Genomic DNA, 26,346 nt, shown 5'->3' on the forward strand with positions numbered 1-26,346 from the left:
TTGTTCCAAACTATAAAACTCAAACTTCACTGTTATTCACGTATTCAGTAGGTAATTACTAGTAGGGCCTACTACTGATCTGTTTGCTTAGAAAAAGATTTAACAGGCCTATGTAAAGAAGGAAGTAAAATGCATTCAAGATGATCTAAAAGCTCTTCAAAATATTAAAAATGACCAAAAAATGCCGGAAAAATGTAAAAATAACCTATTAGTTCAAAAAAGTAAAAAAAATGTAATATAAGAAATTAATTTTTTACGTTGATATTAACATAGAAAGGATTTGTATATTAATAGGCATCATCCTAATGTGAAAAATAAGAAGATGACTTTTCATCAACATCCGCCCTCTACTCATAATATTCTCTGTTTATTTAGGTCAGTTCTGTTGAAACAGATGAAGGCCCTAAGGGAGAAAAATTCATCCCTATCGACTGGTCACTGAAGACAAAAGTTCGGTTCATGTCTCCAAACCCATTTGCTTGGAGCCAGAAGCTAAGGACATGTGAAGAAGCTTCAGGAATTACAGGGTGTGTAAAATATCTTCAAGTCCAAATACTTGTAGAAAATGTAAACTTATTATTTGAAAACAGTTTTTGGCCTTACAAACATGAACACTTTAGAATGTTTTAGGATTACTTCCTTGCTTAGTGTAGAATAATGCAACAACAACAACATAATGCCTTTTTGTTTTTCTATGAAATTTGTTTTTTTTTTTTGTTTTTTTTTTTTTTGTTTGTTTTTTTTTTTTTTTTTTTTTTTTTTTTGCATATGCTGATGATTTATTACTAATAGGAAGAAATGAGCTTGAAATAAGACAGCTATTTATTGAATTAACGGAAAAAGCACAAAACATTGGATTAAATATTAACGAGAGTAAAACAAAATGTATGGTAATCACTAAAACAAAAAGGATTCACAATAGTCTTAAAATAAAAAATTATACTTTTGAAACAGTCAATCAGTTCAAATATCTTGGTGTTTTGTTAGACAATTCTAATGACAGAAAATATGAAATACTTAACAGACTACATAATGCAAACAAAGCTTTTTATGCTGTTCACAAATTATCTTCCCGTTTTTAACTAGAAATTTAAAAATCATTTTGTACAAAACACTAATCCAACCTATACTATTATATGGATTGGAAACATGGAGCTTAACTAAAAAGGGAAAACACAAATTAATGGTTTTTGAAAACAAAGTGTTGAGGAACATTTTTGGTCCAATTTTTGACCCACTTGAAAACAAGTGGAAAATGTTGTTTTCTAATGCCAGGCGTTTGACAATAAAGTCATTTGACATCTTGCACTCCAATATTTTTCAAAGGTATTATCATGGCCAGCCACTGAAGCACAGATTTTGAGGTGTTCCGAATCCATTTCTTGGTTTGAGTTGCACAATGGGCAGTTAGGGGACTAATATATTCCAATTCTATGCAGGTGTTTGGCCAAACAATCATGGCCTGTTGCCAATCTAAATGCAGCTACAGACGATTTTCGTGGTAAATCGGGAATTAACTGTGGATTTTGATGCAGAGAGTTCCATTTTTTCCCTTGAGATTGTGTTATCAAATTTTGTTTGTTGAAGTCTAAGTATGTAGATTTAATAAATCTCTTCACAGAGTAATACGTAGATTTAGTAACAGGTCTGTAAGTAGCAGTGCTGCCCTTCTTTGCTAAAGCATCCGCATTCTCGTTTCCCAGGATTCCACAATGGTATGGTATCCATTGGAATACAATTCTTTTATTGAGTGATATTAATTGAGAGAGCATTTTAGTTATTTCTGCTGTTTGAGATGAAGGTGTGTGTGTTTAGAGACTATTGATAGAATAGCTGCTTTGGAGTCGGACAATATAACTGCATTTTTAAATTTATTGATGTGGCATAAAAGATTCCTGAGACTTTTACTTATTGCAATGATTTCTCCATCAAAACTTGTTGTTCCATACCCAAGAGTTCTCTAAAGTGAGAAGAGACAGCATGTAACACCTGCACCGGCACCTTGTTCTCTGGAGATCAAGGATCCGTCAGTGTATAAATGAAGCCAGTTTTGTGGAGGGTACCTAATATTAATTGTCTCTAAAGACCATTATTTTATTATTTCATTGTTTACTTCTGATTTTAGTATTTCTTCTGTTAAATTTAGATTATATTCTATATTTAATAGAGTTAAAGGGTTTGGTTTAATTTGTAGGTTTTCTTTTAAATTCGGGATATTGATTTTCTGTTTTAATTGTTTAACAATGGATAAGAAACTTTTTTGAGTTTTCAATCTACAGAGAGGACTGTATGAATGCCAATTGTTTCCTGGTAATCTGATAAGTTTTTCATATTGAATCAGTGCTTTTTCTTCTATTATGATGCTGTTAATATTAGTGAGGAATCTCATAGAATCTACTGGAGCTGTTTTGATTTCACCAGTAATGAGTCTGAGAGCTTGGTTTTGAACATATTCTATTTCGTTTATGAAAGGTGAAGTAATTAAAATTTCTCCGCAGTATGTCAGCACTAGCTGTATAAACATTTTGTATGTAGTGTTCAAAGTATTCCTAGAGCATCCCCACTTCTTTCCTGCTAGTCTTTTTAGAAGGGAGAATCTTTTACGAGCTTTTTTTTAGAAATGTATTTCAAATGGTTGCTCCATGTTAACTTACTATCGAAAATAACTCCAAGATATTTGGATTCATAAGTCCTAGGAAGGTGTTGGCTATTGTATTGGATATTGAATTCTCTTTCTTTTTTACCAAGTGAAAATATTTGGTAGTTACTTTTGCTTAAAACAAGTGGAAAATTCGATATAATAATGATATTTACAAACTTTAACCGTCAATTTTAGATGTAATATGGACCAGAAGATTAAATTAGGCAGGACATGTTATACGTATGGATGACTGCAGCAGCGCAAAACAAATATATATGAACACCTTTAACAACAGAAGGCCACTGGGAAGACCTCGAAGTAGATGGAAAGATGAAATTCAGAAGGAATACATGAAAATGATAATTACCAACTGGGAAACTAGCAAGAGACAAAACAGAGTGGAAGCGTTTTGGAGTTGACATGCTCCATAATGTCCCTTGATTGACTGATTGATGAAATTTGTTGGCGAATTGATCCTTCAGGTGTGAATATTGTTGGCATTTATTTTTGTAGCTATGAAAATTGTTGTGAAATTGAATAAGTGAACATTATATTTTGTTATGTTAAGATTTTTTTCTGCTTTGCTATTCTTATCTTTTTAGAAATCAAATGTTATTTTCATACAGGGATTATTTGAAATCAGTGGCAACATTTTAATTAAGATAAGATAATTATTTATTCACAATTGATATAATTACAATTCTTAAAAGATACACAGACACATCAACATGCCTACGAGTCAACGAGAGTATAAGGAAGAAATACACACTATCAAATACAATACACAGCAAAATGGTTACTGCAGATAGATGACAGGACTGTGACCCATAGGACATCATTTAAAAATGTTCTCGATGACGTCATAACTCGCACAACAATAGTCGCAAAAATATTTTGTATTTTTATTTATTTATTTTTTTTTTCGTTAAAAATATTTCTTTCTAAATATAAGCTTTAATGTATCTGAGCTTTCTGTCCAAAATCTATTCATTCAATTTTAATTTTAGTTATGCATTACTTTTGAAGAATCCTGTAGTTGAAGTATGGACTGTGATTAAAAACTCAAAAAAGTTTCATATCCATGGTTCAAGAATTAAAACAGAAAATCAACATCCCGAATTTAAAAGAAAACTTACAAATTAAACCAAACCCTTTAACTCTATTAAATATAGAGTATAATCTAAATTTAACAGAAGAAATACTGAAATCAGAAGTAAACACTGAAACAATTGTCTTTAGAGACAATTAATATTAGGTACCCTCCACAAAACTGGCTTCATTTATACACTGACGGATCCTTGATCTCCAGAGAACAAGGTGCCGGTGCAGGTGTTACGTGCTGTCTCTTCTCACTTTATAGATCTCTTGGATATGGAACAACAAGTTTTGATGGAGAAATCATTGCAATAAGAGAAAGTCTCAGGAATCTTCTATGTCACATCAGTAAATGTAAAAATGCAGTTATATTATCAGATTCCAAAGCAGCTGTTCTATCAATAGTCTCTAGACACACCCTTCATCTCAAACAGCAGAAATAACTAAAATGCTCTCTCAATTAATATCACTCAATAAAAGAATTGTATTCCAATGGAAACCATACCATTGCGGAATCCTGGGAAATGAGAATGCGGATGCTCTAGCAAAGAAGGGCAGCACTGCTACTTACAGATCTGTTACTAAATCTACGTATTACTCTGTGAAAAGATTTATTAAATCTACATACTTAGACTTCAACAAACAAAATTGATAACACAATCCCAAGGGAAAAAATGGAACTCTCTGCATCATAACCCACAGTTAATTCCCGATTTACCACGTAAAGTCTGTAGCTGCATTTAGATTGGGAATAGACCATGACTGTTTGGCCAGGCACCTGCATAGAATTGTAATATATCAGTCCCGTAACTGTCCATTGTGCAACTCTAATCAAGAAATGAATTCATAACACCTCAAAGTCTGTGCTTCAGTGATTGACCATGGCAATATCTTTGAAATATATTGGAGTGTAAGAGGTCAAATGACTTTATTGTCAAGCGCCTGGCATTAGAAAACAACATTTTAAATTTGATTAAAAGGCAGAATTTCTCAATTACGTTTTTTAAATTTCAAAATTCTGAAGTGAAAAATTTATAGAAATTCATATGTCTTCATTACTCTTCATTTGTCAAAAATTGTTTCCTTCAGTGAAGTGTGCCTATTGCACCTAAATTGTTATTGAAATCATTGAATATTTTTCTGACTCTTCTTCCTGGGTTAAGAGTTAAATATGACATATCCTTTATTTTTATGATAACTGTGTTTGCGTTTCAGTTTTGTGCGTTGTCTGGATACTGGATTGAATGCAAGTGAAAACATTTGTTCATCTCGCTCACTGGACACAAGTCCAAATGCTCGTTTCCACCAGTGTTGCCTTGTGTGGCAGCATCCTTCACTTCCTTGGTTCGAGCTCTTCCCCCGCTCAGCTGCCCGTCTCACTTCTGCTACCAACAACATAATAGGTGCAAATCAGAGTATCAAAGACTGCTTGCATCGTGAATGGGGGGAGAGCTTCCGATCTTTGTTTCAGGTAAGAATAATGTATTGTCGGACCATCGGATCTGTGCCCCTTCAGCGCTGTCGTTGTTCTTGGTAAAGTTAATGCCTGTACTCACTCCATTTCATCCGCTTTCCTCCCACCACGTCAAACAGCAGGCCACGAACCTTGCCGAATAGGGATGTTGCCAAACTTCCATCAAATGGTGTCATAAATAACTAGTCTTGCATGGTACAATATAATTTCTTTCAATCAAAATACATCTTGTATTTCTACATTTTTAAAACCTAAATTCCATGTCTCGAATCACTTCCGTAGTGTTTCTCTCCAACCTTGGAAATTATTGCTTCTCTCGCAACCTTCAGTAATTTCTTCAATGTCAGAACTTTTTTCTGTACGGTATAAAATTCTTGTATCTTTCGTCTTAAAATACATGGGTTCATATCATCTACAAGAATTAAAGGTTCCCTTGGTCTGTTCTTCCTTGGTGACTCTAGCTTTTCATCTCTTGCGCAGACCCCCTCTCTCCCGATTTTCTTTATTAGGCGCTCTAACCTGCCTATATAAATTACATAAAGATGTTGTATTATTAGTATTTGTTAAGTAATTTTATAGTAATCAATTGAAATAAAATAAGCGTCACCTGTGATCGCAGCTGCTCTTTTCGTTGCCTTATTTATAGGAAACAGATACTGACCTGTTTGTTTCTCTTCATCGCAAAATGTTTTTACGTACTTGCTTAATAATATTTCTTTTGCCACTCAGTGCTACAGTGTTCATGTTGAGTTGCCAACACTGGACTGCAAGTGCAAATAAACTGTCCCGCAAGAAGGCTCAAAATTGAGAGTAGTGGGGGAGAGAAAGGGAGAGAGATAGAAAAGAGAGAGATAGGAATGCAGGGAAAGAAATGAATTACCGAGGCTGAGAAGGAATTAGGGTTCAGTTCGCATATCTAACAGAGGCACAGATCCGATGGCCCGACAATAATCTGTAAGTTTTTTAGTTTATTATTTTTTCACCAAGTGTAGAGGGGAACAGAAACATCAAAGAGAAAGGAAGAGATATAGGTAGATAATGCTTCAACATGATTATTTGAAGACTGCATTTTCCAGTTTAATTTATGATTAAAAATATAACTCGAGTCTGGCTGAAGACTGAGATATTTCATGATATTTTAATTTGGCTTAAAGTCCTATTTTATACATGGATCATGACAATATCTTTGAAAAATATTGGAGTGCAAGAGGTCAAATGACTTTATTGTCAAATACCTGGCATTAGAAAAACAACAACATATTTAATTTTAGCTTCATTAATTTGCAGTCCTAATGTCTTATTTTTCATTTGAATTTTAACAAATATATCTCTCAGTGCAGTTAAATTCCGAGCTATTATTACCAATTTGAAAACCTGTATTGACAGACATCCTAAGTCCATTAAAGTACATTTTTCAGGAGAGGAAAAAAGAACAGGCTAGCAATATAAGAGTATTGAAATAAATATTTATATGATTAACAAACACAGGCTTGGAGCCTTACTTGGGATATTCATTTTTTCAGGATGGTAACCTATGCAAAACAACATATTAGGTAAAAAGTGAAATTCGGTAAATTTTGGACTTGGGATGTTTGTCAATTCAGGTCTTCAATTCGTCTGTTTGCCTGTGTACAGCAATTTCTCCTAAACTGTTAGATGGAGTTTGTTCATATTCAATAATTATTATTACTTACTTACTGGCTTTTAAGGAACCCGGAGGTTCATTGCTGCCCTCACATAAGCCCGCCATCGGTCCCTATCCTGAGCTAGATTAATCCATTCTCTATCATCATATCCCACCTCCCTTAAATCCATTTTAATATTATCTTCCCATCTACGTCTCGGCCTCCCTAAAGGTCTTTTTCCCTCCGGCCTCCCAACTGACACTCTATATGCATTTCTAGATTCGCCCATATGTGCTACATGCCCTGCCCATCTCAAACGTCTGGATTTAATGTTCCTAATTATTTCAGGTGAAGAATACAGTGCGTGCAGTTCTATGTTTTGCAACTTTCTTCATTCTCCTGTAACTTGATCCCTCTTAGCCCCAAATATTTTCCTAAGCACCTTATTCTCAAACACCCTTAACCTATGTTCTTCTCTCAAGGTGAGAGTCCAAGTTTCACAACCATAAAGAACAACCGGTAATATAACTGTTTTATAAATTCTGACTTTCAGATTTTTTGACAGCAGACTGGATGATAAAAGCTTCTCAACCGATTAATAACACGCATTTCCCATATTTATTGTGTGTTTAATTTCCTCTCGAGTATCATTTATATTTTTGACTATATATATTTGTTATTATATAAAAGTAAAATATTTCGGGAATTATACGCATGAATTCTTTAACGTTTTTAATCATAAAAAAATCTCTTAATGAGTATAAGGAATTCTGATATATTATACTCTTAAGTATGAGAAGAAGTATTCACCTGCTGTTGTACTGATACTTTGCTTTTGATGATTTAAAAAACTGAGTTAAGTTAAATTGTATTAATTTGAGTGCTGTTCAATTAAGCTGGGTTCAATTGAATTTTGCAGCTAACACGTGCTCGGCAGTGCCCTTACTTCTACGTGTGTGCCAATAGTTTCACTTGCCTCTTCAGAGCAGCAGGAATTCTTGGTTTCACAGATATCCACGCATTGCTGACGCCTACCACGAGAGGTTTCCGTCAATTGTTAAAGCAAGAAGGTAAAATTACTCATAACCAAAACATCATGATGACTGTCATATGTTTAGAAATGTTCCCTTCACACTTCTACCTCTAAGACAAGTTACATAAACATTGCTAACTAGATCGAAGATCAAAAAGTGAACTGGATTTTGTCTTTATTAAATTTATGTTGTGTAACTTTGATCTTAGATTATGTGAACTTGGTTTAGCGCTGGTCTGATATCACAGAAATACATGTGACATCAGTGCAAAATGTGAGGGAAAAACATGTTAGAGCGAGTTGATTTCCAATACTTCATTCAATATTAATTATATTTCCATGGAGAAACACAAGAAGAGAATGTCTGCAGCAGATTTAAAAATGAAAAGAGTGACATTGATTGAAAATGTCAAATCATAAATCACCTGTTGAGAGAGATGTGAAATTATAGCATCAATTTTTTGTATTCAAAGCCAATGTGTTTTTAAAAATAACATTTTATAGTATTAATTATTTGAAAAAATAGCATTTTTTTTAGCTAAAACTTATTTTGCTATTTTTGACCTGGAAATGTACAAAAACTTGCCCAGACATGTTCAAATATTTTTAACAGACCCAGAACAGGTCACATTGTCACACAATTGAGGACCATTTTTGCAAAACTTGCTAACTGCAGAATTTGCAAAATTGAGATTTTGATGGAATCGTTAACATAAGGCAGGCCTCTACATGATGTTAAAGGCGTCTTAGTAAAATTGGATTATTTCTCTTCATTGTAGTGTGTCAAAGTGTGATCGTTTTTTCAAAACTTGCTTTCTCCTAAGTGAGAGTTAGCAGCAAAATTTGCTTACTACAGTGTTTTGTCTCTCCTGTAAAATTTAGTTTTTTTAGTTAGCAAGTTTTGCAAAAACGGTCCTCAATTGTACCTACACCGATTTCACCTTTCAGATACTCCAAATTGTCTGTGATGTAGATCTGGAACACATTCTTCTATACTGTCCATCCATAAACCGCAAAAGAAGTAAATTAAAATCATCAGTACCAGTTGCAGAAGACACAGCCCTGCAGTATATATTGACTACACCCCAACTCTGGCTACTAGCAACAGGCATCTATAATGAACACCGATCAAAATACCCCTTATTTCTCATGAAAAACAACAATTGAATAGACTATAGTGGACTTTATGTTGTCAGCAAACAGCTGGATACATTAAGAAGATTGATTATTTTACTACTTTATGTATTTGGGAGGGATAAATGAAAATAAGATATATAAATGGTAAGGCCTGGGTTTATGCAACGAAATCCTGAAAATATGCTATAATATGCACAATAAGATGATATACCTCCAATCGGTATCATCACATGTAGGTATAATAGGCAATGAAATGGCAGATCAACTGGATAGCTAAAAACGATCACAGAAACCATACTTTGTAAATAGCCCAACCATCCTCAGGAGAAAGATTAAAGAAATAAAAACAGTCTTCAAAAACCAGCAGCTAACAGATGATGAGAATGCAGCAAAGCACAAGAAATGGGAAAACATCCGGGAACTCTATGGAAAAGCTAAAAATCGTCAGGAGTCAGTTGGCCTGTTCCTCCATTGGTCTGGACATGATTGCATTGCTCATCATCTTCACTGGATCAAGATTCTTCAATCTCCAGCATGTCTTCTCTGTGGCGAACCAAACAGTGCCATGACTGAGGAACACCTACTAATTTGCAACAAACTGAACCTCACAAAACAACAAAAGGGAGATGTGGTGTATCTGTATTGAGAAACTAGAAGAAAAATAATTAATTAATTCATTCATAGTGTTTTGCCCACTAGCAGGTCGTTCACTGCAAACCCAGCTTTCTCCAATCTTTCCTATTTTCTGTCTTCCTCTTAGTCTCCACATATGATCTTAATGTCGTCTTCTGCCCCAAACTCTTCTCCCGTTCACCATTCCTTTCATTGCATCCTTCAGTAAGCAATTTCTTCTCAGCCAGTGACCCAGCCAATTCCTTTTCCTCTTCCTATTCAGTTTCAGCATCATTCTTTCTCCACCCACTCTTTCCAACACAGCTTAGTTTCTTATTCTGTCTGTCCAATTCATTCTTCTTCATATGCACATTTCAAATGCTTTTAGTCGCTTCTCTTAACTTCGTCGTTAAGTCCACGTTTATGCCCCATGCAATGCTATACTCCACACAAAGAACTTCATTAATCTCTTCCTTAGTTCTTTTTTCAGAGGTAAGCAGAAGATGCTCCTTTTTCTATTAAAAGCTTCCTTTGTCATTGCTATCCTCCTTTTGTCTTCCTGGTAGCAGCTCATGTTACTGCAGTATTTGAAGCTGTCCACTTGCTCTACTGCCTCATTTAGGATTCGCACCTTCTATTTATTTTTTTTCCCATGACAATGTCTTCGTCTTATTTGCATTTAACTTCATCTCATACTCCTCACAAATGTCACTTAGCTCCAGTAGCATATCCCTTAGTATCATCTCCTCTTCTGCTAACGATGCCATATCATCAGCAAATTTTATGCACTTTATTCTTCTTCCTCCTACTGTCACTCCTCCCATATTCTGAAAACAGTTCTTCACTAAATCCTCCAAGTAGATGTCGAACAAGGTAGGTGATAAAGGGCATCCTTGATGTATTTATTTATTTTAGTAGGTTATTTTACGACGCTTTATCAACAGCTTAGGTTATTTAGCATCTGAATGAGATGAAGGTGATAATGCCGGTGAAATGATTCTGGGGTCCAACACCGAAAGTTACCCAGCATTTGCTCATATTGGGTTGAGGGAAAACCCCGGAAAAAACCTCAACCAGCTAACTTGCCCTGACCGGGAATCGAACCCGGGCCACCTGGTTTCGCGGCTAGACGTGCTAACCGTTACTCCACAGGTGTGGATTCCTTGATGTACTCCTCTCCCTATTTCACTTTTCTGACATTTCTTCTGACAATATCAAACCTTACCATTGGATGATGATGATGATAATAATAATAATAATAATAATAATAATAATAATAATAATAATAGTAATAATAATAATTTGCATTTGGTTTTTATGTGACAAACAATCCAGAATATCATTATTATTTCTTTTTAGAAAATGTGCTATAAAGTTCTGAAAATATGCACGATTAAGTTTGCATATTCGTCATCACAGACGTTCAAAACATTTTTAAAAATGTTTTTGCATGATTTAGTAAGTAAAGCATGCTTTTGCATACGAATCCTCACTCTATAATTATAATCACATTTCCTGTGTATAACGAAATAATCTAATTTCCACTTTTTCATACTCTGTAGATGTAGTTTACACAATGCCACTCCGGAAGTCCATGTCCTCTTCATTCAAACGCTTGTCGCTAGAAAGTGCTGACACTGGCTACGAGACATTGGACTCTTTAGTGGACGAGCACTCACAGTGTAACAGTTCAAACGCCTCGTTTGCTGGGAGGAGCACAAGGGAACTAGCAGAGGGAGGTGACATAGATGAAGACGAAGATGAACCTGCTGATGAGTGGCTGGAAAGCATGGGGGTGGCAGCTGAGGAAATTCGCAAAATTAAAAACAAACAGGTGAGAAAGTAATTCATTACATGCAGCTTATTCTTATGGATGGATCCTAGTCACCAAATCACAGAGGTACTGGTGAGTAAGTTCTCTCTTTCCCTTTTGCAGAGGATTAGATTCAAACATGGGTGACAAGGAATAGTGAAGTGCATTCCATAACCTCTCCTACTGAAATCCCACCCTCACCTTTCCATGGTGTAACTTGTTTTTAACAAATGAGGCTCTGGGGATCGAGTCACAGCATGTAACTGTTCATCTAAAATGGAGGAAATGCCATTTCAGTATGTGGTAAAAACGTAATACGGCAAACGCTAAGCTCCGCCCACGACCCCTTTCCACTTTTCCCCTACAAGCTAGGGGTTTAGGGTGGGGTGGCATCTAGTGGAGGAAAGTGGAACAAAAAGAGTAAATGCGACATCTGTCAAGCAAAAGAGGAACTTCGTCCTGTCTCTCTTTCTCCAGCCTCTCCTTCTCTGTTCCTTGCTTCATGTCTCTCTCTTTTTTTTTTCTTATGACTTTGCAGAGGGTAAGATTCGATCCGAGTAAGTTCGTAACTAAACGCTACACGCACGCACACTTTTTTGTCACGCTTTAGACCTCTCGGCTACCGAGGCAAGTTGGGGGTAGAAGGGAAAATGAATCTATTTATGTTTAAGGGAACTGCCATAACGTATTGCAGAAATGCAATGTGTGTCGTTAGTTTGGTGTTGGAGCATGATGTACTCCTAAACTTCATCTCTCAAACTTACGAATCTACGCAAAATCAAGTCGAAAGTGTAATAGCGAGATCTGAATTCCGCATCAGTTTCCAGTCTCGCGTAGAGGGAGTGGCATAAGTGTTAACGCGCACTGGTGGAGCTTCATTGTGTCCGTGTCCAGCTTCGTGTACAGACGGAACCACGTGTAGTGATGAGCCGTACCAAAGATGTGCACTTCTTCCTCAAATTGTGCAGGGAGAATTTGAAGGCGGATACGGTAAGGTACTGTGAGGAGCATGGGCTACTTGCTAGTCATTACGAGTGTCCAACCTGTGGGAAAAATATGAAATAAGCGCCGAAAAGCGATGGTACTGATGGTGTGCATTGGCATTGTTTTGGGCAGGGGAGTGAAGTTGCACATCGTGTTAGCCGTTCAGTGAGGAGTGGAACTTGGTTCCACATTACATTGTATTGTGTTAGTACATGTGGTGGGCTGTGTTGTGTTGTGTAATCATGTCTAATGTGTCCCAATTTGGATTTGTGTAATCCAGTGATCCATCGAAGGGGAGAGACCGTAGATAGAGAGACCAGGCGACTGAGGTGCCGAGCAGCGCTGGTGGGGATAACTTCCCCTACTGGCGTTCGCCGTATTACGTTGCCTGCCATGATATGCATAAGCATACGTAGTGAAGAGGGGATATGGTCAGTGGAGTTATCTGACAATCTCCTAGCTAGGTCACATGGACCTGCTAACCAATTGCAGGTGTGGTCGTCCAAACAGTTTGGGGACTGTGTGTAGATAATATAACCACCATAACATAAAAATATGGTGCCTATCTCACTTTCCTATATTGGAGAGCAAAAGATTAATGACTTTATTGTCAAGAATCCAGCATTAGTTAATAACAACACATTGAAACACTACTGATTTTGATGGTCAAACTTTAGCTATTCTTTCAGACTTACAGAATATCCTGTATTGAATAGATACATTTGAGAAAGCTGTGATAATATCAGATTCAAAAGTACTTATCCTTGCTATGGCATATGAGTAACAGCAAAAAAATCTCAATATTCTAGGATAAGGTTACCAGATTTTTTTTTTTCACAATTTCTGGGAACAGATATCAACATAATATAAAAAAAATACTTTTAACATTTCTGTTACATTGCCGTTCACTTATATTGTTTTCACGCAATTTAAAGATTTAAAATACTGGTAGACCTACTCATTCTATTTACAGACTAAACTACTGATTTTTCGGAAGAGTGAATTTTTTTAAGCAGGTCTTCTCTAGATCCCAATTGAGGGGTTTGCCGGAAAAAGGGTGTATACGTCAATATGGCGAATTGAGATACATGCAATCTAAGATTTTAAAACACACCTGAATAAAATGTTATACACACACGCAACCCTGTCCTGCAGGTATGTACAGTACAATTAACACAAAATTTCGCTACTATAATTATTCACTACATTTTAAACCGTTTTCCCAAAGAAGGGCGTATAGGTCTATCCGCCTTTCTTCTGGCAAAGCCCTCAATTGTTCAGCAAATTCTTGACAGATCATGTTGAAGTTGGTTAAGGCAGCAAGCATGGCTGGAATTTTCTGAAGTCATTCTGGATTTTTGGGATATCCACACCATGTTCATTGAAGAAAATACTCTCCATTGACCCATTACTTCGAAGAAGAAGATACAGAGATAGTTCAATCAACTTCTGGAGTTTTGTACAGGAAGTCATTTTCTCAGAAAAAAAAAAATAAAAAAAAATTCCACTCTATTTTGAGCAAAGGATAGCATTTTTTCATTCCACTGTGCCATTTTCTCTAAAGCCATATATTTCTTAAAATAAATTATCTTCATCCAGATCAAGTTCATCTACATTTGAAAAAAATAATGGACTGTCTCTTCAAGTTTATTCTTTGTAGAAGAGGTTACAGCAATATAAGTACATTTCATAGTTTTCTTCTCCTTCTCCTCCTCCTCCTCCTTCTCCAGTGGTCCTCTTATTAAGATCATCTAGCCCATCAGATCAGGATCTAGCCCAACATTTAGATATCTTATCTTCTGAAAGAATAACATGGCACTGAGATATTCAACAGCATTTTCATAAAATTCATAAGAGCCACTGAGAATTTTGTTGTGAAATAACAGCCACTTCTTCTAAAGATGGTCGAAAGTTATGTAATTGATGGTGGAATATATTTTTCTTCTTTCCTGGGGTTCAGTTTTTTTATTAACTTAGATAACAATGAATGACTCGGTTGTAGTTACATCCTCATATTTAGTTTTGATTGTGGCATCATGAAAAAGTGACAAAGCTGCATTAACAAAATTTATCATAGCAATGTGAAGAATCATTAAACCATATTAATAATTAACAATGAAAATCCGGCAACATCTGGGAAAAAATTATTAAATCTGGGGACAGAAATCAAAATTTGGGGACTATCACTGGGAAACAGGGATGTCTGATAACCAAAGCCCGGGACTTCAGCAGGTAAACAATGCTTACAGGTTAAGTATGAAGGGAGGTTTATTGAACCCTGACGCTCTTTACACACAGTGAGCATTCGATACGTACACGGGTGTTATAGTACAGACTACGACAAAAATAACTCCTCGCCCAAACTTTAGCATAATAATAAAAGGATTAAGTTACATTTGACAAAGTGAACTGAAAAATAGTACAGGAATATAACATTAAGTGCAAAAATAAATCTTACATATTCATATGTTATGAATTAGTTATTCCTCACACTCTTTTGTTTACAAACATTAATCATATAATTTGTTGCAATGAACTACAACATACATTCTTAAATTATCAAATGAAAAGCTTCTTATATTTTCTGACAAACTATTTTTTAACTGAGAAAAGGTTCTTTCAACGTCACATGATGTGATGGGGGCAAACTTAAACCATGCAACACTATCACAATCACTGTCAATACTGTTCAAAACTTTGTCTATTGGATTTCTTTGATTTCGAATTTCACAAAGTCTGGAAAATCCAACGTTTTTCTTGAGAATGTATTTAAACTTTTGTTACACGGACACAATTTTTCCATTTTCACTTTGATTGTTTGCAGTAGACAATCCCTCAACGAGTCTGATGGCCTAATTATTTTCATATTTCTTGATTGTAGCAGGGTAATGGTTTTGGAAAGGTCTTGAAACTTATTTGCAATTAACTTCAAATCTATTAATAGCTAGTTCGAGGTGAGGCATTTAGCTTCTTTGATTGCAGCGCTGTCTTCGTCATCGAGTACATTTAATATTTCAACTATATACTTCTCTATTAAATTCTTGAAGAAGGGGTTTTCCAACTTGTTAAAAGGAATGTTTGCGCTCACCATCATTTCACACAAATCCCGGAAAAAATCATTGTGTCTATCAGAATTTGAAACAGAAGGCGCGCTTTCTTCCTTCTCGTTACATATGAATAATTGTAAATGAGCTTCATGTCTCTGAGGTTTGATATGCTGTTCTATGTATTTGGAACTCGCACCCCTTATTACAGTGTGGCACACGTTACATTTGATATTAATGTTATCTGTACAAATGTACTTACTTCCGTATACTTCCACAAGTTTCTTTAATTTATCTTCTTTTTTCAGTGAAACTTTCGGCATAATAATTGTGCACAGTAGACTTGTACTCGCCTGTACTCTTGCAATACTAGCTGTCAACTATCAGACAACCGATCACTAGTATGAAGTCGCATGGGCAGTCTTTCGGGACTATACTAAAAGCCAGGTTATGAACCGACTAAACCGAAAGCAACGTTCTGTTGCTCGCTTTCTGAGCTCTGTTACCACATAGTGGCGCGAGATTCAAAGCATGTTCAGCGTTTGTCACCGATATGTTTAAAATAACTACTGTCTATAGTTCTCGATAACACTATCAACAATATTAGTAATTAAAATTACTGTTTTTAAGAAAGTACGAGCTAATGACGCTGGTACGAAATGCGACTCGTAATGCACGTGGTACTCCAAAGGAACTGGGAAGTTTGGCTACACTGTTTCCGTGATTCCGTTGCCAGATTTTCGTTAGCAGACGACATTTTCACGTGAGGTCCAATGAAAAGCTCCGTTCTCCTTCCCCTCTCCACCCCGCCATACTGAACGTGTCATCGCTGCACAGGTTACCCCTCTAACCCGCACTTTCCTCTCGCCCTGCCAATTACTTCCTGTTTAGTCGGTTCATAACCTGGCTTTTAGTATAGGCGGAAGAAGTTTCTTTACAAACACAACCAGCAATATATACTTTGTGTATCATTAACCTGTCTTTAAACTGCTGAACTCCCTAGGCTTGCTGATAACCTTATTCTAAGGTATCATAAAATTTTAAGACATTTAGTCAAATTAAATAAACAACTGGTACTTCAGTGGATCCCTGCACATTGCAGAGTGGGAGATAATGAGGCAAGCTGTACTACAGCATTTTAAACTATATAAATTAGAAATGTAAACGGAGTTTAACCGCTAAAGTAAAAGTTAGCAGCTAGCAAGCTTGAAGACTGAAGACCATACACAGTGGCAAGTCTCTGTTTTTTTCTGTAAATGTTTCATTTGAGTAACTGGGACAAAGCAACTGCTATGTTATTTTCGGCTGTTACTAATACCAACCAACCATTACTTACAATATTTCATATAAATTGAGGGAAAGAAGGCAGAGGACTGACACTGGAAAGTTTTCTTTTCTCAATCGTACTATCAGGGACTGGAATGCTTTACCTGCAGACTTACTAAAGGCTTTACCAACAACCAAAAATGTATTTAAAAATAGGCTTAAGGACTTTACTAATAGACGGTAGTATATTATACACAGTATTTAAAGGGTGTAAATGATATGTTGTTATTGAAGTGTTGTATCAGTGAAGAATTATGTTGTGTCAGTGAAGTGTGTTGTATCAGTGAAGAAGTATGTCGTGTCAGTGAAGTGTGCTGTGTAAGTGAAACGTGTTCCTGTCAGTGAAGCTTTATAGTTTATAGTGGCAGTGCAAAGAATTTGAACAGTGAAATGTTTTTGAAGTGATAGTGAAATCAGGATAGAATCAGTGAAATGTGTCGTAGTTCCAGTGCAGTGAGTGAGTTGACAGTGAAATGAGTGTAATGTTGAAAGCTACTTGTGCAGATATGAACATATCATACTCGTGGGTTTTAGTTCGATCTTAGTTTTAAGATACAAATTAGATTTATTTCAAATGTTATTTTAAGTGATCGTTTCATTTAATTTAGTATATTACCCTGTTGTTGTTGTTGTTATTAATTATTAGTATTATTATTAATTGTATTTTTAATTAATAAGTTTATTATTGTCATTATTGAGTGTAATTAGTTACCACTGCCACCGGGTATATACCCACTGCAGTGTGAATAAATACATACATACATGTTATGCATTTTACTTTTCCAGATAAAAATAGAGCATGATAAAGAGAAGGGTGTGGACCGGACTCCAGAGTCCCTGATATATGTGGAGGGCGTGGAGGCACAGGCTCTGTTCAACTTCCTAATGAACTGCAAGTCCTCTATTGCTGCAACTGGCCCCCTGGCGGGGGTGCCCCCCACTCTGCTGGCTCCTGTTGCTTTCCAAGGGGCTTCCCTCAAGTCACTCAAGGTATGCACATACAATAAGTGAAATTAATTTCATCCAAAGAGTCTTTACTAAGTTCCTGTTTCTGAAATCCTTGTTTAAAGTATTCCAGAGACAGTTCCTCATCTCCAGTTCTTCAATAAACTTAAAAGTTTTGCTAACTGTCTATTTCAGGTTTGTGCCTGCTACATGGAAAATCTGAACTTAGGTTGCTGAACATAAATTGTTACCGATCACATAGCGATACACGAAATTTATTTCTATACATGTGAATGGAGTATAGTGAAAAGGAACTTGAGGCAATTTAGTTTTCAGATAATTAAAGAAAATTGCTTCCTTTTTTTTTGCTATGTACAGAAGATAATAAGTATTACTGTGGTAATATGTAGTATCCAGCTGTTTGCTGACAACATAAAGTCCACTATAGTCCACTATAGTCTATTGAGTTGTTGTTTTCCACGAGAAATGAGGGGTATTTTGATCGGTGTTCATTATAGATGCCTGTTGCTAGTAGCCAGAGGTGGGGTTTAGTCAATATATACTGCAGAGATGTGTCTTCTGCAACCGGTACTGATGATTTTAATTTACTTCTTTTGTGGTTTATGGATGGACAGTATAGAAGAATGTGTTCCAGATCTTCATCATGATTATTACACCACAGACAAGTAGGATTATCAGAAATGTGAAATCGGTGTAGGTACAATTGAGTGACAATGTGACCTGTTCTGGCTCTTGTTAAAAATGTTTGAACATGTCTGGGCAAGTTTTTGTACATTTCCAGGTCATTTGGTTTCTTTTGTACAGACTGTAAAATTTTTCCTTTGTCAGAAGAGAGCCAATTGTTGATCCATATGTTTATAAAATGAAACTTTACTAAAGCAAAGGCACAGGATAGAGATATCACTTGAAGAGGTCTCAGTAGCAAATATGTTGCCTGTTTTGCAATATTATCGACTATCTCGTTTCCAGATATACCACAATGACTAGGTATCCATTGAAATGTTATTTCCTTTTGGAGTTCTTTTAGTTTACTTAGTTGTTTCTGAATTGGAATAATTCTATGTGCATACAGGTTTGGTACATATTTGATTATATTAAATATGGCCCCCTTGGAGTCGGTAAGTATGCAAATAGATTTTTCAGAAATTGAGTAACACACTGAAGAGCAGCATCAATAGCTAGCAATTCAGTGTCAAGACTGGAGGAGGATGAACATGGTATGAAATAACTTTCTTGATATTTTGGAATATAATACCCTACTCCTGATGTCCCATTATTAGGATTTAGAGATCCATCTATATGTGCTGCAGAGTACCCTCTCGTGGGTACTCACCTTGTCGTGGTGAGGGGGCTTAAACTTGTTGTTTAAGCTAACAAGTAACAAAGAGGTACCCACATAAGCTGCATTAACACCAATGCAGTCCGACTATATTTTTCACTGCCTTTGATTCATGGAGTCCCGACTGCACTGAGAGATGCCAAGAATCGTACTAAAGTACTTATTTGGAACACCAAAAGTCACACTATCCAGTCAATCAGAGCCAAGTTTAAGCACCTTTACAAGTATCAACAATTTAAGAGTTCAGAAGTAAAAGATGATGATCACTATTTTGATGAATTATGAGCTGTTGTCACTAGATGTCTCCGCTACCCATAGACTTTGCATTCATAAGATGAAATAGTTAAAATTCGCACCAACAGATTGCATACAAGGCCTGGAATTTTGTGATAATTCTGATCATTTCGTGTAAAATTTAGTAAGCAACCTCTAAGTGACGAAATCAAGAGGACAGTCTGTCAGGATGGATCACTTCTGGAACTGCGCGAGACAATATCATTCAGTAAGAATAATCCCCACTCATCTAAGTGACACCACACTTACAACACTTAAGTATACAGTGAAGCTAATGTACGAGCAAAGGGTCAATATCAGCTGTCATTGCTATCGGTCCAGATGGGAAAAAAATATAAGACCAGTTGAAGGAAGTAAACTGGAAGACGTATTAGAATATATGAAATTGATATCTTCACATTATGCCTCATTTTATGAAGGTCTGAAGCCTATGTATGTACAGTCTTAGAAAAAAGTTTTGTTGCACAGATACTTTGTAAGTTCCAGAAAGGAGGCAGTGCGCATGATCAGAGGATGAGCGACCTTGGTTCACAAGAGAACGACTAGTTGAGATAATAAAATTAGTTTTGTTTCGTTGTATTTCTGATCATGCGCACTGCCTCCTTCCTGGAACTTGCAAAGTATCTGTGTGACAACTTTTTTCTAAGACTGTATGTCCACACTGTGGAGTAATGGTCAGCGCGTTTGGCCGCGAAACCAGGTGGCCCGGGTTCGATTCCTGGTCGGGGCAAGTTACCTGGTTGAGGTTTTTTTCCGGGGATTTCCCTCAACCCAATTGAGCAAATGTTGGGTAACTTTCGGTGCTGGACCCCGGATTCATTTCACCGGCATTATCACCTTCATCTCATTCAGACGCTAAATAACCGAAGATGTTGATAAAGCGTCATAAAATAACCTACTAAAAAAAAAAGACTGTACATGAACTCAGGACCAGGGAAGATGAAGTTGATGAAAATTAGTGAGTTGCAACTGCAGTGTACTCTTGAAACATCAAGACAAAAGAGTAATTTGTTGAAAGACATTTGATGCAAAAAAAGTTAGTCCTTTTTCTTAATTTCATAGTCTATATGTTTCATGTCAAAAAGTATACTGCTGTTTGATATAAAGAAGAGTATTCGCCAACTATAAATTACGAAGTCATGAAATCTGTACTATAAGTGCTTCAAAATGTGTACTTAACACGTATTTCAGTAATATTTTTTGTCTACTTTCTATGTTAATTTTGTATTTTTTCTATTTCAATATAAAAATTAGGGAATATATTTTATGTTTTTCTCAAAACTACAGTCGCAACGCTTACTATATTTTACTCCTCAACCTCTAAACACATTTACCACCATTACTGATTGCACAGATTAAGATTTCGAAATTTTCGTTACTGAATGAAATTTACTGACTCATGGTAATGATAAAAAATATTTTCCAATTTTTGTAGTGTTGGCTTCACCTCAGAGTCTCCGTTTACAAGGCACACTGATGTAATGCTAGTCTTTGATTCGGGTTGCTTACAGGTTCGTCAGAGTGTTGTTAAAGTGGATTCGGAAAACTACCATTCCATAGAGCTGCGTGGGCCCATCCTGCCTCACGCCATTCACAACCTGTGTGGCTTGCTACAGCAGTCTTCGGAGGAGTTCTCGGCGACATTTGCCACTTTGGAATCTACCAGACCCTTTTCATCTGTCAGAGAAGTGTCTGTGGAAAACCCTGAAAATTCTGAACCAACAGGTAAGTTAATTTTTTGTCTTTAAGTGCGCACTGTTATCTGAATGGTTAGATCATTGGCTTTCCACACTGGTAACCCGGTTTCAATTCTGGCAGATCCAAATGGAAGTTGTAGTGAACAATGATGGCACTTGGTGGTAGGTTTTAGTGAGGTACTCCCATTTCCCCTACCAGCATTATATCATTACTCCGTTAATCATTATCATGCAGTGTTATGTAGTTTGCCTTCCATGGTGCATTGAGGGCAATACTAAAATGGCAGCAAGAAAGAATAATATAATGCTGGATGTGTAGCAATCAGAAACTGTTTATTATTATTCATATTTCCCCCCCCCCCCTCTCTTCGTATGGAGAAGGGGCAGCAAAACCTCACTTTTCTCCAATCTGAATGTAAAACTTAAACTGAACTGAACTTAAATCTGAACTGAACATTTTTACGTTGAGGGTCACGTGATCATGAATAAGCCCATTACTTCTTACGAGAGTGCTTTCCTCTAGACTAGAACTTAACTGAACTATTGATTATAAAACAATTTTTCCAAATAATGTTAGACAAAACTATAGTTGTGGTAGACAGAAGTCCAGTCCATCTACAGGAGTTTGCTTCAAACATGCACAAGTTACGTCAGTTCATGTAGAACGATTTATTCTGTGATGAAAACTGTTCTATACAATTGAAGGCAGGATTTACTTACAAATGGCTTTTAAGGAACCCGCAGGTTCATTGCCGCCCTCACATAAGCCCGCCATCGGTCCCTATCCTGAGCAAGATTAATCCAGTCTCTATCATCATATCCCACCTCCCTCAAATCCATTTTAATATCCTCCCATCTACGTCTCGGTCTCCCCAAAGATCTTTTTCCCTCCGGTCTCCCAACTAACACTCTATATGCATTTCTGGATTCACCTATATGTGCTATATGCCCTGCCCATCTCAAACATCTGGATTTAATGTTTTCATTATGTCAGGTGAAGAAAACAAAGCATGCATTTCTGCGTTGTGTAACTTTCTCCATTGTCCTGTAACTTCATCCCTATTAGCCCCAAATATTTTCCTAAGAACCTTGTTTTCAAACACCCTTAATCTCTGTTCTTCTTTCAAAGTGAGAGTCCAAGTTTCACAACCATACAGAACAACCAGTAATATAACTGTTTTATAAATTCTAACTTTCAGATTTTTTGACAGCAGACTAGATGATAAAAGCTTCTCAACAGAATAATAACACGCATTTCCCATATTTATTCTGCGTTTAATTTCCTCCTGAGTGTCATTTATATTTGTTACTGTTGCTCCAAGATATTTGAATTTTTCAACCTCTTCGAAGGATAAATCTCCAATTTTTATGTTTCCATTTCGTACAAGAAGGCAGAATTTAACATCAGAAAATCTAAGTAGGTACTTTTGGGTAATGTGCAACGAAAAACAATGTGTGTTGCATGAATATCATATAAATTGAATGATAAAATGTAGTATTATGCCTTTTCTTAAACTTACAGTGCCTTTTTCATGTTTTTAATTGCCTTTTGCCTGCCTTTTTTAAGTATTAAAATGCCTAAACATTTTGGGCTCTAATTATATATTATTATCATCATCATCATCATCATCATTATATGGTATGTATAATTCTTACTGATGATGTAACTCTTGTATTTCAGACTGTATGAAGTCTCCAGAGAAGACAGACAGTTGCAGTGGTCCTGTAAGGACTCCTACGAAGACACATGTGACATCTGTGTTTGGGAAGGAGAACTTGAGTGACTGTGGTCTCCAGCCTTCTGTCCTCCAGAAGTTCTGTTGCCCAGATACAAGTAGGGTCCAGTTGGTAGATAGCCTTAAGTTAAACGTAGACTCCACATATTCGTGGTCTTAATGCCTTGTTTTAAGGCTGCCATTTGTCTGCAGACTCTTTTTAATGATGTGTCACCATTCAAGGAGGAAATATGTGTGAAGTAACGAAACGAAAAGTGGGAATAGGGGTGCTTGTATTGGTATTTTAAAAGAGACACACTTTTATCTGTTTTTATAAAACAAATTTTATACAACATTTTACTTCTTTGAGAAGATTTCATTGCATGTTGATCATGATAGGTCATTTATTCGTTCAAAACTGCTTCGTCTTGTATTTGTTATCGTAACATGTTTTTCATACTGGAAATCTGTTCAAATGCCATATTTTAGCAAAGTTATTTAATATTATCATTGATAATGTGTGCGTACTGATTTTATTATTAATATGAAATGACAGAAATTTCGTTTCAAAGCCATATAAAATTTTTAATTAAACTTTATAAAATTTGTACAACCTGTTATCATTTTTAAATTCATTCTCTTGTAATCATATCATTATCATAAGTTAATTTCTATGAAGTTATTTCCTCCTTTCATATATACAGTATTTTAATGTCTGGAAATATGCAATTTTTTTGTATATATACAGTGTTTCTCTTTAGTTTTAAAAATGTTAGTATAATCTGTTTTAAATTTGCAGGGACACACTGAAATTTCCAAAATTACATTTTAGTCAGAAATCATTTCAGGCAGTAAATTTTAACTTTGTTACTCAGTTGTAAAATGATGGGATTGAGGTGATGTTTTTATTTAAAGAACTTATTCTTTTTTATTCATATTAAAACGAACTTCAAATTTAAGAATCGCATCTCCTATTTTAGCAGCTATAGAATATTAAAGTAGTATTTATAACAGAACATTATTTTATTCCCGAATGAGTGGGTTGTAGGCAGAATTCACCAACCATTTCGTGCCCCCGAAGTTACTTGCTTTCAGGACAAATGAAGGGGTCTAAAAATGAACTAAAAAACTAGTTAAGTGCCAATTATAAGTTTGCCTTACTTACTTACAAATGGCTTTTAGAGAACTTGAAGGTTCATTGCCGCCCTCACATAAACTTGACATCAGTCTCTATCCTGAACAAGATTAATCCAGTCCTTAGCATCGTATCCCACCTCCCTCAAATCCATTTTAATATTATCCTTCTATCTATGTCTCAGCCTCCCCAAACTATCACCCATACGTACTATATGCCCTGCCCATCTCAAATATCTGGATTTAATGTTCCTAATTATATCGAGTGAAGAATATAATGCCTGCAGTTCTGTATTGTGTAACTTTCTCCATTCTCCTCTCTTAGCCCAAATATTTTCCTAAGCGCCTTGTTCTCAAACACCCTTAATCTCTGTTCCTCTCTCAAAGTGAGAGTCCAAGTTTCACAGCCATACAGAACAACCGCTAATATAACTGTTTTATAAATTCTAACTTTAAGATTTTTTGAAACCAGACTAAATGACAAAAGCTTCTCAACTGAATAATAGCAGGCATAAAAAAATTTAGTATGGACATGGTTGTTTGTAAGAAATGAATAAAAGGTTCAGTTATAATGAATGAATGTATATTATGTGGGTTGTCAAGGATTTTTCATTAATAGGTCAGTTTTACAAGCATGGAAGACATTGCAGTCGTGGGGGGGGGGGGGAAGGAACATGGTTATTTGTAACTTTTTGTTCAGACAAAAACCAGTGAAGTGCCAATATAAAAACAAATTATATTTTTATATTTACGAAACCTAATTGAAATATCACATATTTTATAATAAAATTAAACATAATATTTTAATTTTCATTTAATAAACATTTAACCTTAAAACATAGTCAAATAACAGTGAGAATAAATCTTCATATATACACATTTTCTTTATCCTCTTCTCTCATGATGTTTACACTTCATTAGATACTCATACTTTCTAATAGAAAGGTTTGTAGGTGCTTTTAATTTAGGAATGGAATCATTTCCAACAAATCTTTTGTTTTCTGTGTACTCAAGATTTTTCTCTCGAAACAGTCATGCAACACCAGTTTGCCAAAATCTTCCATTCCTTTACCCCTTTCAAAACATTAACTTATTTCCATTGAATTTCATGTAATGACTTGCTGATTTGAACTATACTAGGTTTGGTAGATAGAATGGACTCTTGTTTTTGAGAATGCAATGCATTTCTGAATAAGCCTTCTTTTCTCGTCTTCCTTTGTTCTGGGTCCATATCCCATGTGAAAAGCAAAAACAGACAAAGCTTGAAGATGGCATCTACCTGGCAGTTGAAGAAAACAATTGCTGAACATATCTGGGATGCCATCTATGAGAGTGGACACACATCTGCCACTTGCTTGTCATATTAATGAATTAGTCTTCCCTTTGGCACACATTTTGGATGAAAACTAAAATTTAATAATTTTGGCAGTTAGCTGGTTTTTAAGTTGACCTCTTCATTTGTCTTCACAGGCATTTCATTATGTATAAAATATGAAGATGAACTCACTAAGCTAATAGGCTGCATTGTGTCCAGAATTAGGTGGCAGAGAGATTCTCAGAAATAAAAATATGCTGCAGAAAGTGCAATATCTGTTATCAGTAAGAATGATACTTGTACTATATCTGACTGGAAACTTCATTTACAGCTATATAAATTACACTTCTTTCCCACTTTAACGAGGGCTGAATGTACATAAAATCATTTTATATATTTTACAAGAATTAAAACTACAGATTGTAAAATGTGAAATATTGTCTTCATTTTTTTTTATTATCCTGTTTGCATTGTTTGACGTAATTTCACCATCCTTTAACATTCTTATTTTTTTCTGTGATCCTTGTTTCCGATTTTGACGTGTAACATCTGTCTATATTCTACCAAGACCGTCTCCAATACTCAGACCTTAATGTAGGTATCGATAGTGGCCAAAATGGCGCCGTTAGAGGTCCAAGCATGATTACCACGTGGTTTTGTTATGATGTTTCTTGTGTTAATTACGTCGTGAAATCGGCCATTCGTGTTGTGTACCGGGTTGTAATTCTAATAGTGGATCTGTGTCTCATATTTCAGTGTTTGACTTTCCGAAAAGTACAACTTTACTCACGACAAATGGTTTAGGTGCATAATCGTGACAATTTCCAAGTTAAGGAAATTACAGTTTGTTGTTGTTTAGTCAACTGTCCGAAGACAGGCCTGAACGTCACAAATGAAAACAAGGCACCACTTATGAGGCAGCTAAGCCAAGAGATTATGAGGTAGAGTGGCCATTTCGTATCTTCCTAAAATGACAGTGTTACACATAAAACATTTTGAACCTAAATTAGTTATTAGGAAAGATATTTTTCCTATCGTAAATGGTGATCCTTTTCGTATTCCTCGGGAAATTTCGAATCTTACCCATGACGCCTAAAGAATC

General features: G+C 35.8%; 1 protein-coding gene across 8 annotated transcripts in view; it reads left to right on the forward strand.

Annotated features, from left to right (window-relative positions):
- The window catches only part of hd (humpty dumpty), a 31,307-nt gene extending 6,723 nt beyond the window's left edge, over positions 1-24,584 (forward strand). For all 8 annotated transcript variants that reach the window (XM_069832743.1, XM_069832742.1, XM_069832737.1 and 5 more), the window contains exons 4-10: positions 376-527; positions 4,952-5,207; positions 7,755-7,905; positions 11,180-11,451; positions 17,571-17,774; positions 20,895-21,108; positions 22,762-24,584. In XM_069832743.1, the coding sequence (XP_069688844.1) occupies positions 376-527; positions 4,952-5,207; positions 7,755-7,905; positions 11,180-11,451; positions 17,571-17,774; positions 20,895-21,108; positions 22,762-22,976 (1,464 nt within the window). In that variant the 3' untranslated portion in view covers positions 22,977-24,584. The remainder of the gene's footprint in view (positions 1-375; positions 528-4,951; positions 5,208-7,754; positions 7,906-11,179; positions 11,452-17,570; positions 17,775-20,894; positions 21,109-22,761) is intronic.
- Positions 24,585-26,346: the final 1,762 nt, after the last annotated feature.

Source organism: Periplaneta americana, chromosome 8 (assembly GCF_040183065.1).
Source record: "Periplaneta americana isolate PAMFEO1 chromosome 8, P.americana_PAMFEO1_priV1, whole genome shotgun sequence".
Lineage (NCBI taxonomy): Eukaryota > Metazoa > Arthropoda > Insecta > Blattodea > Blattidae > Periplaneta > Periplaneta americana.